The 16,850-nt window shown below is 49.0% G+C and overlaps 1 protein-coding gene and 1 pseudogene across 4 annotated transcripts in view; one reads left to right on the forward strand and one right to left on the reverse strand.

Annotated features, from left to right (window-relative positions):
• Positions 1–1,180: 1,180 nt before the first annotated feature.
• LOC308233509 (peptidyl-prolyl cis-trans isomerase A-like) lies at positions 1,181–4,397 on the reverse strand (annotated as a pseudogene). The gene is made up of 2 exons: positions 4,383–4,397; positions 1,181–1,693 (listed from the first exon to the last, which is right to left on the reverse strand). The product of its transcript is annotated as a peptidyl-prolyl cis-trans isomerase A-like (transcript).
• Positions 3,127–16,850, forward strand: part of ANXA11 (annexin A11) — a 45,052-nt gene continuing 31,328 nt past the window's right edge. Inside the window, exon 1 of one of the 3 annotated variants that reach the window (XM_080643218.1) lies at positions 3,127–3,282. Coding sequence is in view for 1 of the 3 variants with exons in the window: in XM_080643215.1 (XP_080499341.1) it covers positions 7,584–7,653 (70 nt within the window). In the remaining 2 variants the exon portion in view is untranslated. Of the gene's footprint in view, positions 3,283–7,558; positions 7,654–16,850 lie in introns of those variants that run through there. The other 2 variants (XM_080643217.1, XM_080643215.1) reach the window with 2 other exon arrangements.

Genomic DNA, 16,850 nt, shown 5'->3' on the forward strand with positions numbered 1-16,850 from the left:
GAAGACGCCCCTCCATTTTCCGTCAAATGATTTTAGAAAAAAATAGCATCTTATACAGGGAAAAATACGGTACTTAATGAGGAAACATACACAGCTATTTTTAAAAGGCATCTATGTTTATAAGATGGGTGCCTATAAAATATAGAGAAAATTTAAGTCTTGCTTTTCTGATGTCTCAACAAACTAAAATAATCATTAATAGAAATATTATTGTACCGAAGACACTTTATTTTTTAAAAATGTTTTTTATTTTCTTTTAGAGGGAGAGAAAAATGTCATTGATGGGCTGCTTCCTGCACTGCCCCCTACTGGGGATCCAGCAGGATACTGTACTGGGAAACAAACAAGCGACCTCTTGGTGCATGGGACAACGCTCAGCCAACTGAACCACACTGGCCAGGGCACCCAAAGACATTTTAGAACCAAATCTTAGTAATCTTCAGGACGATAGTAACACCCATTCCTGGATCATCATTTTCAAGCTCTTTATCATTTTCTCAGTAGTACATTTGCCATGTGCTGTTTCTCATTTTTTTACTTATGAGGATAAAACTGGACAACCAATAGGTCTGGGCTGCCTGTCACTACTTGAGCCAATTAAGCAGAGACGGGGTTGAGTCATATATGAGCATTTATTCCAATACTGCTGGCAGTATGGGAGAGCAGCAGTTCATCCACGAAAATTTGCTCTGCACCACCCCCCATAAACCAGCTGCTTATATTGGGTAGGACAAAGATGACATGAAGTAGACAAAAGGAATAAAAATGGGTATGATGCTTACAGGTCACAGGCTTGAGGGTGGGAGGCCACTGTTTAAGCAATAGGGTGGTTAAGCTTTCCATGATAATAGGATAATAGACGGCATTCCAAGGTTGACTTCCAGGTCCTGAGGTTGTACAACTCCCAGCCGCGTTAAAATGTGCTTTCTTTCATCAGAACAAAACAACCATGGTTAATAGAGCATGTTTAATATTTCTTTTTTTAACTGTTTAGTTTTTATTTCATACTCATAAATTTAACTCTGCAATCCAGCTAGACTGAGAATGGGTAAGGAAATTATGGAACCAAATAAACTGGCAAGAGCACAAAGATTATAGAACATTCCAAGCAAATCGGGGTGCTCCCCTGAGCTACAGAAGGAATGGTCTGGTGGTTAGGATAAAACACAAGTCAAATTTATTAGAGATGTCCACAGTCAGCAATGGTGATCGTCTTGCTGGCCTTGCCATTCCTGGACCCAAAGTGCTCCATGGCTGTCACAATATGCATGTCTTCTGTCACCTGGCGAAGACCACATGCTTGCCACCCACCCACTCAAGCTTGGCAGCGCAGATGAAACACTGGGAGCCGTTTGTGTTAGGTCCAGCATTGCCATGGGCAAGATGCCAGGGCCTGTATGTTTCAGGATGAAGTTCTCATCCTCAAATTTCTCCCCATGGATGGACTCGCCGCCTGTGCCAATTGGGCGTGTGAAGTCACCACCCTGGCACATAAATCCCGGAATAATTATGTGAAAGCAGGAACCTTTAAAACCAAATCCTTTTTCCCCAGTGCTCAGAGCATGGAAGTTTTCTGCTGTCTTTGGGACTTTGCAAACAGCTGGAAGGAGACGCGGCCCAGGGGATCGCCGTTGATGTTAAAGAACACGGTGGGGTTCACGAAGGCTGACAAGTGGCTTCGGGGCGGCGGCGTCTGCAAAACCTAATATTTCTTATAACCACGCTAGTCCCCAATATGTATTTTATTTATGCCCCTAACAAGAATATGAATTATTTTTCTCATTAATTTTCTCTTTCAGATGTAAGTTTCTCTTTCCAAAGCATGTTGTAGGCAGTTGTAGAACCTTTCAATTCTCTTATTTTCCTCCATTTTTCTATTTACTATCTTTAATAGGAAGTAGATCTATTCCTTTGTCACCATCTATTTTCCCTGTGGCTTATGGGACTTCTAAGCCATCTGTGTTCCGGGCAGTCTTTTTCCTCTTTCCCACTGTTTTGCCGGAGTTCTGAAATCAGACTCTGCAGCTCTGAAGGCACAATCTGTGCATCCTGCAACTGGAGATACTGCACGCGAAGAGCAAGGGATTCGCATTTCAAAATGGCATCACCGTTTGATTTCTTCAGAGCTACAATCACATCATCTTTTACACAAGGTTTGTAACTATAGTAGCCAGCAAGTTTTGTTTCTGAACCTCAAGCCATTTACACGCTCTCCTAGGAGGATGCGGCCAGCGCAGGAACTGTAGGTGAAAATCTGTGCCGCCCATTCCGGAGCTGCAGGAGCGCAGCCAGTCCTCGTCCTCACGGCCCCTCCGGTGGAGGAGCGCTTTTTGCTCCGATTCTGCGCCTCCCATCCCGTGAACCCGCCCCCCCCCCCCCCCGCCCCTCCTCCCAGCGATCCCTGCGGGAGGGATTTAGGGCCCGGACTAGGGCGTTAGCTCTCGCCTTCCCCTGGGGCAGCCAGAGCGAAGCCCCATTCCTTCTTAGGTTGACCCGGTCACCGGGCTGAGGTAGTCGGTCAGGTTTCCCCGCACCCTTCCATTTCCGCACTACTGTGCGCCCTCACTACAGTAGACAGTCACCCTAGCCCAGTGGTCAGCAAACTCATTAGTCAACAGAGCCAAATATCAACAGTACAACAATTGAAATTTCTTTTGAGAGCCTAATTTTTTAAACTTAAACTTCTAACGCCACTTCTTCAAAATAGACTCGCCCAGGCCATGGTATTTTGTGGAAGAGCCACACTCAAGGGGCCAAAGAGCCGCATGTTGCCGACTACGGCCCTAGAGAGTCACTAACAGTTGCACACTGGCCTGGAGGGGACTTGGGGAATCCCCACCCCGGGAGGGCGGCGCAGGGCGGGACCCAGCTCTGTTGGAGAACTCGGCGCCAGGAAGCAGTCCTCCCTCTCCGGGGAGCCGGAGGCCACGCCTTCCTTCCTCCCGCTCCAGGAGGCCCCTCCCCCCAGGGGGCCCAGATGGCTCACGCCTGGGGGCGGGGCTGCACACAGACCACGCCCCTCAACCCTGGCCCCGCCCCTAAACAAGCGGCCCCGCCTCGGGGCGCGGACCGCAGCGACCCGGAGTTTTCCGCTGAGTTGGCCCCTCCTCCGCCCCGCCCTGCGGCTGCGGTGCCCGCGGGGCGGAGAACCCCGAGAGCCAGAGTGGACCCAGGATCAGCTCACACCTACCCAAGCGCCGCGCCGGGTCGCCCGCCTAGATCGCCGCTACTGCCGCGCCCCCCTCACCCCTCGCGGCTCCGCACCCGGTGGCCGGTGGCCAGGTGAGTAAGGGTTTCGGCTGGCCCTGCGGGGGACCCTCGTTGCACCTCGTGGGGGTGGGGGCAGTGTCCGGCTGGTCCCGGACTGGCTGCCTCGGCTTGGTCAGCTGCGGGGACTCTCCTCCCAGTGGCCCCCAGGGCCCGGGCTCGTGACTGCGCTGCGCCGTCGGGGTCGGGGCTGAAAGGCCTGGGCCGGCGTGGGACCGGGTGATCCTGGACCAGGGGCGACGGGCCGGGGTGAGGGTGGCCGCTCGTCCGTCCCCTCTGACCCAGCTGGGTTCTGAGTGTGCGTGCGCCCTTCCGGGAAAGGCTGCACCGGGCGAGCTGGTGGGGGAGGCTGCCTTAAGGAACTTTCTCCCGGAACCGGGAGGACACGAATTCCTGGGAGTTTCTCTGCTGCTGGAGTTTATTTGTAAGGCGCTTTATTTGAAAGAACGGGGTTTCATCCCGGGTGCTGTGTTCACCTGTGTTCACCTCCTCCGCCTTTCCACCTTCTCCAACCTTGGCGACAGTTTCAGGGAGGGATTCTTGGACTTTTATCCCTTGCGGGCCTCAACTCAGCCCCTGAAGGCTTCACAAGGTAGAAACTGCGTCTGTCGTAGAGAATAAAGTTCTTCACCTAGAGACGTGGGAGAGCCGACGGTAAGCCAGGCGGTACTAGCTCAAGCAGGAAGCAGTGTGCCTGGGCCATTTCTGTCCCCGCCCATCTAACCAGTGGCTTTGTGTAGAGATGGGTGTTGAGGACTGAGCCTGGGTATTGAGGTAGCTAGCCACTCTGCTCTCTCTCCAGGCCCTTCACTTTGCCCCTCCTGCCCTGACCTAGGCATGGGGTGGCGCTGTGAGGGGTGAGCCTCTGCCCTGCCCACACAACAGGAGCAAAAACTTGCAGGGCAGTGCCAGTCTGAGTCCAGGAGTAGCTCACCCCTAACTGGCTCTCAGTAAGTCCCTTCATTCCTTTCTTGCTTCAGTCAGTTATTGGGAATTCCAGGAGGATTAATGGGAACCCTTTCCTCCAGGCACTTTCTGTGCTGTAAGGTGTTCCCTGATTAGAGTGGTTAGGTGAGGTGCCAGGGTAGTTTGTTGCCCTGGTATTGATACCTCACCTCAGGCTCCTGCATCCCTCCCTAATCTTGTCTCTTAACTAGTCTTCAGACATGGATTTCCTCATCTTTAAAATGGGGGTGATAACAATACCTACCTCACAGGGTGCCTGTGAGGATTAAATGAATTAATATATTTAACAACCATACAGCTCAGGCACTGACCTGAATAGGTGGTGACTCTTATACCATACCTGTCTGTCCCAGGTGGATGTCACCTAGATTGGACATACAGCTTACAACAGGGCCTTGTGCATAAGTAATCATCTGTATGTGTCAGTGATAATGCAGTAGTAATAGCTATCACTCCCTTCATGCAGTTGAAGGTCCAGCCAAGTTGAACGGCTCTTCTGACCTGTCCCTCTGCCTTAGCTCATGCTGTTATGCCCTCCTTCCCCCATTCCTGCCCCATTATTCAGCACCTTCCTGGGAGCCATCCGGGTGCCTGCTCCCACCAAAAAGGGACAAGATACCCTCCGAGTCCACAAAGCTCTCCTCCACTCCTTTGGCACTGACCCACTTCTTATACTGGCCTTTTGTAGTATTTATATGGCCACGTGTCTCACCTCTGCCCTGTCCTCTGTCTCTGGAGGTTGAGGGCTGTTTCTTACAAATCTCTGAGCCGCACTGTACCAGGATGGGCCTTCCTAATGTGCATGCTCAGTGGATGTCAGTTGAGTGAAAGAGGCAGGCCAGGGAAGCAAGGTTTCCCTGCTGTTACAAAATTAGACCTGGAGATGAAAATGAGTCCAGACTGAGTGGTGGCAGTAGGAGCTGCCCGAGAGGCCAAGTAGGAAGGCCTTTGAGTTCCTTTATGTGGCCAGAGCAAGGGTAACAGATAGGGCCCATCCTGGATTGCTGTTCCTAGAAGGCCAAGATTGATGAGTGTGCCTTGGTCATGTGATTTGGAGGAGGCTGGGTAGTTCGGAATAAAGGTGGGAAAACAGCCAGAATAAGTTAGTGTGGGTTCTTCTTGAGAATTCACTGCAGAATAAAGAGAGAGAGAGAGAAAGCCAGTGTGGTAAGGTGGTGAATGTAGAAACGAAATTTGTTCAGAGGCCCTTGGGCCTTCCTAGAGCTCTCCCTCCTTCCTCCCTCTTAGCTGCCATCATCTCCCCGTAAGCCTGAAGCAGTTCCTGGCACTTGGTTCCAAGGGACACTTGGGGGAGAATCTGTATGTGGGTGTGTGTCACAGTCATAGCCAAATAGACTCAGGTTTCTCTGGATTTTCCTCTACAACACCTCTGATCTCATTTCCCTGGAACATCAGGAATTTGAATGCTGCCTGCATAGGACATCTCTTAGGTCAGTGGTCTGCAAACTGTGGCTTGCGAGCCACATGCGTCTCGCGAGCCATGGTTTGCTGCTCTGTTGACTGATGAGTTTGCTGACCACTGACCTAGACTCTCGATTCCAATAATTACAGGCTATTGTTGTTCCTTGTGATTAAGCCCCTATCCCAGTGGTCGGCAAACTCATCAGTCATCAGAGCAGCAAACTGTGGCTCGCGAGCCAGTTTGCCGACCACTGTGACTTAGGTGAAAGGAAGAAACAAAAGTTTCCTTGGTGGGAATTTGCATTTTTAAAAGGAGTTGCTGAAATTCAATGGCATTCTCTACCTATTTACCTAATAAAAGAGTAACATGCTAATTGACCATACCTTCGCTATGCCCACCAGCCAATCAGGAGTGAGTATGCAAATTAACCCAACAAAGATGATGGGTTAATTTGCATACCCAGGCACCTAGTGACTGTGCACAGGGCTGGATACAGGCATTGCACACCACCCCAGCTGCTCGGGGCCTCTGGGCAGCATGGGAAGGCAGAAAGGCGGCTCTGGGCCAGAGGGGAAAGGCTGCTCCGGCCAGAGCGAGGGCCGATGCCGGCAGCCAGGGGAATGAAGGCCCATTCTTGCACGAATCTTCATTTGTGCATTGGGCCATTAGTATCTAATAACTACTGAAGCCATTCATTCAGTCTACTGACCCTAACCCCAAAATTAAAGGCCACATGGTGTGAGGATCTTAACAGTAAAGCCAGAACTGTGACTCAAATCACAGCTGACCATGCTACACTGATGTGAGAACTTAATGGGTGAGGGCAACCAAGGAGTCAGGAGACAGCTCATTCGTGTTAGATGACCAGGCATAAGCCATGTAACCACACAGACTCTGTGTTCTGGATGGTAGAATGCCTGCCTCAAATGGTTGTTTGCAGAATCCAGTGAGATGTTTGCAAAAGGGGTTTGAGCTCAGTTAGGGGATGGTGATACCTTGGGTGTGTTACTGCAAGGAACCTTGAAGCTGGGAGTGGCACGCTCACCTCTGCCAGGTGCTTGTGCTCCTGAAGGTCCTACTGCCTTAGCAGAACAGAAGGGAGGAATTGAAACCGGACAAGGCTGCCTGTCACTACTTGAGGCAATTAAGTAGAAACAGGGTTGAATCATATATGAGTGTTTATTCCAATAATGCTGGCAGTATGGGAGAGCAGCAGGTCATCCACAAAAATCTGCTCTGCACCCCCCATAAACCAACTGCTTATATTGGGTAGGACAAAGATTACATGGAGAAGTAGGCAAAAGGAATAATGGGTATGCAAAATGGGAAATAGGGACTCCATTATTTGGGCAACAGTAATTAATCTTTCCATGATAATTTAAGGCAGTTCTTGAATGAGAATGGACCCCATTCCAAGGTTGACTTCCAGGTCCAAGGTTGACACCCAGGTCCCTGGGGCATACAACTCCCAGCCAGGTTAGAATGTCCTTTAACCAGAACAAGGCAATCAGAGTTAACAGAGCATGATTATATTTCCCATAACCATAGCTAGTTCCCAATATTCTATTTTTGCCCCTAACAAGATGAGAGCAATCAGAGTGAGGGGAGAGAGAAATTCAGAGGCTGTTAACAGGGAGGTGGAGGGAGTGTATGGCTGATTAAGCCTGGGGGAGTGGCATCGTGGGGAAAAGGGTGTGTTTGTGGGGTGGGGGTTGGTGATAGTAGATGGGAGCCTGATGTGTCCACCTAAAAGGTCACGGCTATTTTTAGGAAGTGGGTGACAAGGCATGTTTCTGTCGAACTCCTTATTATGAGTACCCACTGTTTGCCTAGCCCCAAGCTGTGTGTACCAAAGCAGAGGCCAGCCCCACCCAGCCTGGGTTGTTCCCTGCACTCCCCTGAGACATAGGACATAAGAAGACACTGGATGGGAACTAGTCTGGAGAATGGGGAAGATCATGAATTCAGCTTTGGACATGTTGTGTTTGAGATACCAAGTAGGCAGATGGGTCTGGGGCTCAGAAGGAGTCTGGGTTAGAGGGACATTTTTGTCTTGGTTGTAACTTACGTTGAAGACATGGTGAGATTGAGGAACTCCAACCTAGAACAGCTGAGTAAAGGAAGATGAGCCTGTAAAGGAGCCAGAAAAAGAGCAGTTCAAGAGCAGGAAAGAAAACCCGGACAGTATCCCACACAGAAACCTCCGGCAGTGGCCATGGCTGCTGTGGGAAGTGATGTGGAGGAGACTAGTCACTTGAGCTGGGGCTGTTTTGTGGGATGATAGTAGCAGAAGGCTCAGGGAATGAATGGGTAGGGGAGTAGCCCGAGGTGATGATCTGGGGTTACTAACTATAGACAAGCTTTGAAGATGTGGGCTTTGAAGGGGAGGAGAAAGATTGGGTGAGGCTGGAGGACACCTTGAGGGGTGTTTGTTTTTGTTCCTCAGCCCATTCTCCTCCCATTTCACCTGAGATGTTAGTGTGAATGGCCTGCAGTCAAGGATCCCCTCTCTCTCCCTGTCACAGACACAGGCAGCTGTAAAACTGCCTGTTTCACCAAATGGATTCATGTATATACTGCACTCCAGCTTGTGCTTTTGATTAATTTATCATGGCCAGTGACTTCAGGTTGCTGTTCTTCCACGCCAGTAGCAGGTCTATATTCAATGTTCAGATGTACCATAATTTACTAAGCTTTTCCCTTATTGAAGGGTATTGAGACCATTACTCTTTTTTAAAAAATAATTCTTTATTGTTGAAATTATTACATATGTCCCCTTTTTCCCCCATTGGCCCCCTCCATCCTGCCCCCGTCCCCCTCCCCAGGCCCTCTCCACCCCACTGTCTGCGTGCATATATGCATACAAGGAGGCTCTTTTTAAAACCTGGAACAGTTTTTCAAACCTATAGGATCCTAATTGAAATGTCATTGAATGTATTTAGTATTTATAAGGAAGAGTAGACATTTTTATGATATTAACTTTTCAAGTCAGGGACAGATTATAGACCTTGTAATAAGTCTTCATTAGATATTGTGAATGGAATTCTAACTGGCTTGTGTGTGTGTACGTGTGTACTAGAGGCCCAGTGCATGAAATTTGTGCACAGGAGGGGGGTTCCCTCAGCTCAGCCTGCACCCTCTCCAATCTGGGACCCCTCAAGGGATGTCCGACTGCCGGTTTAGGCTCAATCCCGGGGATCGGGCCTAAACCGGCAGTTGGACATCCCTCTCACAATCTGGGACCACTGGCTCCTACTTGCTCACCTGCCTGCCAGCCTGGTTGTCCCCAACTGCTCCCCCCTGCTGGCCTGGTTGCCTCCAACTGTCTCCCCCGCCCCCTGCCGGCCTGGTTGCCCCTAACTGCCCCCCCCCCCCGCTGGCCTAGTCACCCCTAACTGCCCCCCCTGCCGGCCTGGTTGCCCCCAACTGCCCAACTGCCCCCCTGCTGGCCTGGCCGCCCCTCACTGCCCCCACTGCCAGCCTGGTCACCCCTCACTGCCCCCCCTGCCAGCCTGGTTGCCCCACACAGCCTGCTGTGCAGTCGTTTGGTTGTCCCTCACTAACCCCCCTGCCGGCCTTGTCGCCCCACGCAGCCTGCTGTTCAGTCATTACCGTGAGGGCATCCTGACCAATTTGCATATTACCCTTTTATTATTATAGACTAGAGGCCCGGTGCATGAAATTCGTGCATGGGGGGGGCGTTGTCCCTTAGCCCAGCCTGCATCCTCTCCAATCTGGGACATCCCTCTCACAATCCAGAACTGCTGGCTCCCAACCGCTTGCCTGCCTGCCTGATTGTCCCTAACCACTTCTGCCTGCCAGCCTGATCACCCCCTAACTACTCCCCTGCCAGCCTGATCGACACCTAACTGCTCCCCTGCCGACCTGGTTACCCCCAACTGCCCTCCCCTGCTGGCCTGATCACTCCCAACTGCCCTCCCCTGCTGGCCTGCTGGCCTGGTTGCCCCAACTGCCCTCCCCTGCCAGCCTGATTGCCCCTAACTGTCCTCCCCTGCCGGCCTGATCACCCCCAACTGCCCTCCTCCGCTGGCCTGATGCACACTAGAGGCCCGATGCATGAAATTTGTGTAAAAGTAGGGCTTCCTTCCCCCTGGCTGCTGGCACTGGCTTCCATCTGGCACCTGGGACTTGGGCTTCCCTCTGGCCGCCAGCAGACACCCGGGATTTTTTGTATCCTTTCTATTTTATTTTTGGTCGTTAAGTTCAACCTTTATCTTTCTTCATTCCTTCTTACTTTTGGCATATTTTGTTGCTCTACTTTTACTATATAAGTTGGTTCATTTATTTTTAGTCTTTTAATTTATAAAGCTCCACATTTTCTTTTGAATGCAGCTGTAGCTAATGGGCTTTTGCATGAAAAGCTCATCTTTCCATGGCTTTCTAGTCATTGTGTAGATAAGTTTTGATCCAAGGTAATTTATAAGATGGGGTTCTGAATTTCTGACTAGTTTTCTGGGGGGTGGGGTATGTTCATATTTTATTGTGGGCTGCTACATTTTTTGGGTTACTAGAGGCCCGCTCAGCACACGAAAATTGTGCACGGGTATGGTCCCTAGGCCTGGCCTGCGATCAGGGCCATCTTCCTGCAGCCGGACCCACCCCTCTCCGCCACCCACCTCCGGTTCCCCATTCACCATCAGGTGATCGGAGCCTGACGGCCGGGGGAAGAGACTGAGAAGTGGTCTGTGGTCTGTGTACCTCATAGTGACTGGCTGAGTGGTTGTTCTGGTCGTTCCACCATTAGGGTCAATTTGCATATTACCCTTTTATTATATAGGATGATTAGTGAATGGGATCAGCAAAATCTCTTTTATTGGGCTATACTAAGATTTTCTTTATGACCAACTACATGATTAATATTAAAAGGTTCATGGACATGAGAGAAGACTATTCTCTGTAGGAGACCACTTGAGATTTTTCTGTTAACTTGAGCTTGTCCTCCTCTATCCTTGTTTATTGATCTGTCTGATTCTGAGAAGTATATCAAAAAGTCTCACTGTAATCTTTTTTTTAAGTCAAGCTCTGCTTGTATTTGTTCTAGCTTTATGAATTCAGCCTTCATGTTTGATGTGTGCAGTTTTATCAAGCTTATCTTTGTGCATTGCACCCTGTGTCATTTGTTGCTTATTTAATGCTTTTGACCTTTGGCCATTAATTCCATATTATCTGTGCTTAGGAGAACATATTGCTAAGGATCTATATAAAAAGAGGAATCCCTCTTTTTATACAGTCCTAAAGTTAATAAATAAGTGCATTTTATAAAACAGCGAGAGGCTCAGAAATTTAGAGGCAGGTGTCAGTGTTGGGCAGAGGGGGATCATCCATGCCCCTTTATTTTCAATTCAGGCTGTGGAGTAGGTAGTAATCGGGTGTCCCCCCCACCTTCTTCTCAGCTCTCCATTATCATGAGCTCCCCCTCCTGCACTGAAAACCAGATTTGGAGGGATGGATAAAATGAGATTTGTGGGCAAACCCCAGGGTCAGGCCTTTGTCCTCTCTTCTCTCTTCTGGTTCCCACCTGCTTTTTTTTAGGTTCAATGAGATGGTCCAATTGCTCTGATTGCAATTGTGTGTATCCTTCCTCATTTGTGGCAGCAAGATGGACTTTCTCTGTTCCCCAAGGGATAAGACAAAAAAGTTAGTACACAACAAGGACCCCAGGGCCAAATGTCATATGTAAAGACTTGGACCTCCAAGTCTTATGTTCTTTTCTGTGGTGTGTATTAAGTCACATACACTATTTAAAGGGACTGGAATAGCTAAGCCTTGTTGTGCCATGTGAGTAATTTCCTAGTGAGTAATTTTCCAAGTTCTGTTTTTCAAGATGAAGGCAAATGGCTGAAAAATGGCTGGAAAAACCCTCAGCTTGCTGAGGCAGGATTATTGAAAAGTCTTCAACATATTTTTAATGTTAATATTTTCACTTCTAGTTTTTCTCTGTTTATCTAATATGTTTTTGCCCAACCCTTCAACTTAATTTTTTATTTTTTTTTTGGTTAATCCTCGCCCAAGGATATTTTTCCATTGATTTTTAGGGAGAATGGGATAGAGAGGGAAAGACAGAGAGAAACATCAATGTGAGAGAAACACATCGATTGGTTGCCTTCTGCATGACCCCTGACCACGGAGGAGCCTGCAACCAAGGTACTTGCCCTTGACTGGAATCGAACCCAGGACCCTTTGGTTCACAGCCAACACTCTATCCACTGAACCAAACCAGCAGGGCTCAAATTAAATTTTTAAAAGCAATTTTATTTTTCAATTGTAGTTGGCATACATTATTACATTAGTTTCAGGTATACACCCTGGTGATTAGACATTACATAACTTACTAAGTGATCATCCTGATAAATCTCGCATGCATCTGACAGCATACATAGTTATTACAATACCAGAGGCCCGGTGCATGAAATTTATGCAAGAGTAGGCCTTCCTTCCTCCGGCTGTCAGCACCGGCTTCCTTCTGGTACCCGGGACCTGGGCTTCCCTCTGGCTGCTGGCAGGCACCCGGGACTGGGCTTCCCTTGCAGCCTGGGCTTCATCCAGAAGGTTGTCCAGTCTAATTAGCATATTACGCTTTTATTATTATAGACTAGTGGCTCGGTGCACAAAATTTGTGCACGGAGGGGGGTCCTTCAGCCCAGCCTGCACTCTCTCCAATCGGATATCCCTCTTGTAATCTGGGATTGCTGGCTCCTAACTGCTCACCTGCCTGCTGCCTGCGTGCCTGATTGCCCCTAACCCCTCTGCCTGCTTGCCTGATCGCCCCTAACCTCTCTGTCTGCCTGCATGATTGTCCCTAACTGCCTCTGCCTGCCTGCCTGATCACCCCTAACTGCCCTCCCCTGCCGGCCTGATCTCACCCCCAGCTGCCCTCCCCTACTGGCCTGATCTCACCCCCAACTGCCTCTGCCTACTTGATCACCCCTAACTGCCCTCCCCTGCTGGCCTGATCTAGCCCCCAACTGCCCTCCCCTGCCGGCCTGGTTGCCTCCAACTGCCCTCCCCTGCCGGCCTGATCTCGCCCCCAACTGCCCTCCCCTGCCGGCCAATTTGGTTCTGATTGATTGGTTTCTATGCCAGTCAGCATCAAAAGTTCTGCCTCCTAGGCAGCCATTGGCTACTCGCAGTTTACCCAGATTTGGTTCTGATTGATCAGTTTCTATGCCAATCAGCATCTCCGGGCCTATCTCCGGGCCTGATCAGAGAGGTGGGGCTGATCAGCAGCCTCCACAGAGGCCCGGAGAGAAACAGAGGTGCGAAGAGAAACAGAGGTGGGACTGCTGGCAAAGCCCAGAGAGAAAGAGAGAGGCAACAGCTGATCAACAGTTGCCATGGAGGCTGTGGATCAGACCCTGTCTCTCTCTTCGGGCCTCTCTCTGGGCCTGATCCACAGCCCCCTCTGGCAGTCAGTCTGGGTCGCCACTAACTATATTCCCTATGCTGTACTTTATAGCCCCATGACTATTGTGTAGCAACCAATTTGTACTTCTTAATCCTTTCACCTTTTTCACCCATCCTCTCAACCCGCCTCCCATTTGGCAACCATCGAAATGTTCTCTGTTTCTGAGTCAGTTTCTGTTCTGCTTTTTCATTTATTTTTTTTTTTAGATTCAATTGTTGCTAGATATGTATTTATTGCCATTTTGTTGGTCACATTTTTTATCTTTTTTTCTTCTTCTTAAAGAAGACCCTTTAAAATTTAATACTGGTTTGGTGGTGGTGATGAATTCCTTTAGGTTTTTCTTGTCTGGGATGCTCTTTATCTGTTCTTCAATTCTAAATGACTAAGGGCCCGGTGCATGAAGATTCGTGCATGGGGGGTGGGTCCCTTAGCCTGACCTGCACCCTCTCCAATCTGGGAGCCCTCAGGGGAGCCCTCTCCAACCTGGGAGTTTCTGTCTGTCTTTGCTATCATATGAGGGAATTGTCTGAGACCCCAACCCAGTTTGGTTTGGTGCTCACAGAATAATAGAGGTCTTTTTTTTTTTTTTTTTTTTTTTTTACTTATGTCTCTCACCTTTGTTTTCCCTCCATCCCCCACCCGCAACAGTAACTTGCTCTAGGCTAACTTTGTTCTAGTGTCTAGGAGATCCCACAACGCGTCTGCCACCAGAACTACGATTCCCAGCATTCCTGGTGCTTCCCATGCTCTTGGTTTTTGCTTCCAGTCCAGGGGCTGCATAAACGAAAAGGACTGCGAACTTCAGCTGCCCCCAGGCCGGGCTGACAGGACTGGACACTCCAGTGGTGTCCCTGGGACCTTGGCCACTCAACACCAAGTGTGCACGTGCGCTGGCCACAAACTCAAAGTGGGCGGGGTCCCAGGGATGCCCACCCTGCCCCCAGCCGCTCTGCCAGGGGGGTGGGAATGCCTGCCGTGTCGCTACGGCAACGGTGCAGCATCCCGCCCTGCCCCCGGCCACTCGGCGCCTGCATACCTCCACGACACCCACAGGCCAGCCATCTGTGTTGGGTTAATTTGCATACTCGCTCCTGATTGGCTGTGGGCATTGTGGAGGCATGGTCAAATTACATATTAGTCTATTATTAGTGTAGATAGTTTTGCTGGGTAAATTAATCTTGGTTGTAGGTCCTTGATTTTCATCACTTGTAGTATTTTTTGCCAGTCCCTTCTGGCTTGCAAGTTACTGTTGAGAAATCAGCTGACAGTCTTATGGGTGCTCCCTCGTAGGTAACTAACTGCATTTCTCGTGGTGCTTTTAAGATTCTTTGTCCTTAACCTTCGGCTTTTTTTTTTTTTTTTTAAATTATGTGTCTTGGTGTGGGCCTCTTTGGGTCCATCTTGTTTGGGAATCTGCATATTCCAGACTTGTATGTCTATTTCCTTCACCAAGTTAGGGGAGTTTTCTGTCATTTTTTCAAATGGGATTTCAACTTCTTGCTCTTTCTCTTGTCTTTCTCACACCCCCATGATGCCAGTGTTGGCATGCTTGAAATTGTCCCAGAGGCTCCTTACACTATCCTCATTTTTGTAGATTCTTTTCTCTTTTTGTTGTTCTGATTTTTTTTCCTACTTCCCTATCTTACCAATCTCTGATTTGATCCTCTGTTTCATCTACTCCACTGTTAATTCCCTTTCATGTATTCTTCATTTCAGTTAATGTATTCTCCATTTCTGACTTTTTTTTTAACGTTTCCTATCTCTTTGTTGAAGTTCTTACTAAGTTCACCTACTCTTCCCCTAAGTTCACTGAACATCCTTACAACCAGTGTTTTGAACTCTACATCTAGTGCATTGCTTGTCTCTGTTTTGTTTAGTTCTTTTTCTGGAGTTTTCTTCTGTTCTTTCATTTGGAATATGTTTCTTTGTCTCCTCATTTTGTTAGCCTCCCTGTGTTTGTTTCTACTAGTATGTATTAGGTAAAGCTGGTACATATCACAGGCTTGGTAGAGTGGCCTTATGTAGTCGGTGTTCTGTAGGGTCCAGTGGCACAGCCTCTCTAATCACTCAAGCTGAGCACTCGAGGTGTGCCCCCTGTGTGGGCTATGTACATAACACCTTCATATTGTAGTTGAGCCTTGATTGCTGTTGGCATGTCATTGGGAGGAATTTACCCCCAGGGTGATCAGCTGCCAGGACTGGCTGTGACCACTGTGGAGGACAGCTGGGTTCTGGTGCTTACTGAGTCCGCCCCTTGAGTGTGTTGCTTGTGGAGGTGGTTGGGTAGTGGTGCTTCGATGTGGTCTGAAGCTGTCCACTAGGTGTGCTGGCTCTGCCAACCTTAATTTTTAACTTTTCTTCCTCAGTAACAAATAAAATGTTTCTCTTGTAATCAGCACATGACTCAGATGGGGAGGGAGAAGGGTTGGCAGAATGTTATTTTAAAAAAGAATGTTTTTCTTATAACCAGCACATGACTGGTGCAGGGGAGGGAGAAAGGAATGCAGAAGACAATGATGATAACAAGAAACTGAATGTGGTGGCCTGTGTCTTCGGTAGAGAATTCAGACTGTTCACATAACCGATATTCTTGATTTTATCCCTTGCATCTTGTTTTCTGTTGATCATTTATTATACTTGGATGTTATTTCTTTCCTGATTGCTGCTATCTTGGTTAGGTTTCTCATCATTCTTCTTCCCCACCTGCCTGTATTAGGATTCAGGTTTGGTTATGAATTAAGAGAGTTGCTTATCTCTCTCTCTTCAGAAGTTGGAGGGTTAGTGTCTGTTCCGTGAGGTTGTGCTGGCACCACACTCCATATGTAAAGTTGCTCCCAGCATCCTGTAGGGCTATGATTTTCAAACTTGAGCACATATAAGAACAACCTGGAAGGTTTATTAAAACACAGATTCCTGGACCCCACTCCCAAAGGTTCTGAGGTGGGATGTCTGAGGTGGGGCCTGAGAATATCCTTTCTAACAGGTGCCCAAGTTGTGCTGATCCCACCAGTCTGGAGACCAGACGTTGGGTTGCCCTGCTCTTCCTCATTTGCAGCACTTCCCTTACCTGCCTGGCCCAGGACAGCTGACCTTTGCATCTACCTGACAGGCCTGCCTGGCTGCCAGGGAGACTTCCACACATACTCCTTATTTGGGGCTGCAACGTGCCCCAGTACAGCTAGTGTTCTGTGTAGAAGGAAGGGGGGACAGATGGTTTAAAGGGACAATCAGGAGTTTGTGGAGCACCACCCACTGCTGTCCTTAATTTGAAGCTACTACTGTGCTTGTCAGTGTTGCCATCAGCTAAGCCAGTGGTCGGCAAACTGCGGCTCGCGAGCCGCGGTTTGCTGCTCTGTTGACTAATGAGTTTGCCGACCACTGCCTTAGGGAAAAACACTTAAAAACATTTTAATAATGTACTAATGTCTTTAATCTGAAGTCAAAACTTCTGGGTAAGGGTAAAATGCCTTACGCAGTGGTCGGCAAACTCATTAGTCAACAGAGCGGCAAACCGTGGCTCACAAGCCACATGTGGCTTGCGAGCCGCAGTTTGCTGACCACTGGGCTAAGCCACTATTCTTCAGCTTGGGAAGTGGGAATGTGGGTGTCTCCTGACAGTGGTGAGCCAGCAGGCAGTGGGAGCCCTGGCGGCCTCCAGTCCTGCGACTGGTGAAGAAACCGGCAGCTGCTGATGTGCTGATTCCCACTAGTCAGGTCTGGCTGCCACACATTCTGCCACTGCAGCCACCTCCTGCTTTTACAGGCCCC

Source organism: Plecotus auritus (genome assembly GCF_963455305.1).
Source record: "Plecotus auritus genome assembly, chromosome: 9".
Classification (NCBI taxonomy): domain Eukaryota; kingdom Metazoa; phylum Chordata; class Mammalia; order Chiroptera; family Vespertilionidae; genus Plecotus; species Plecotus auritus.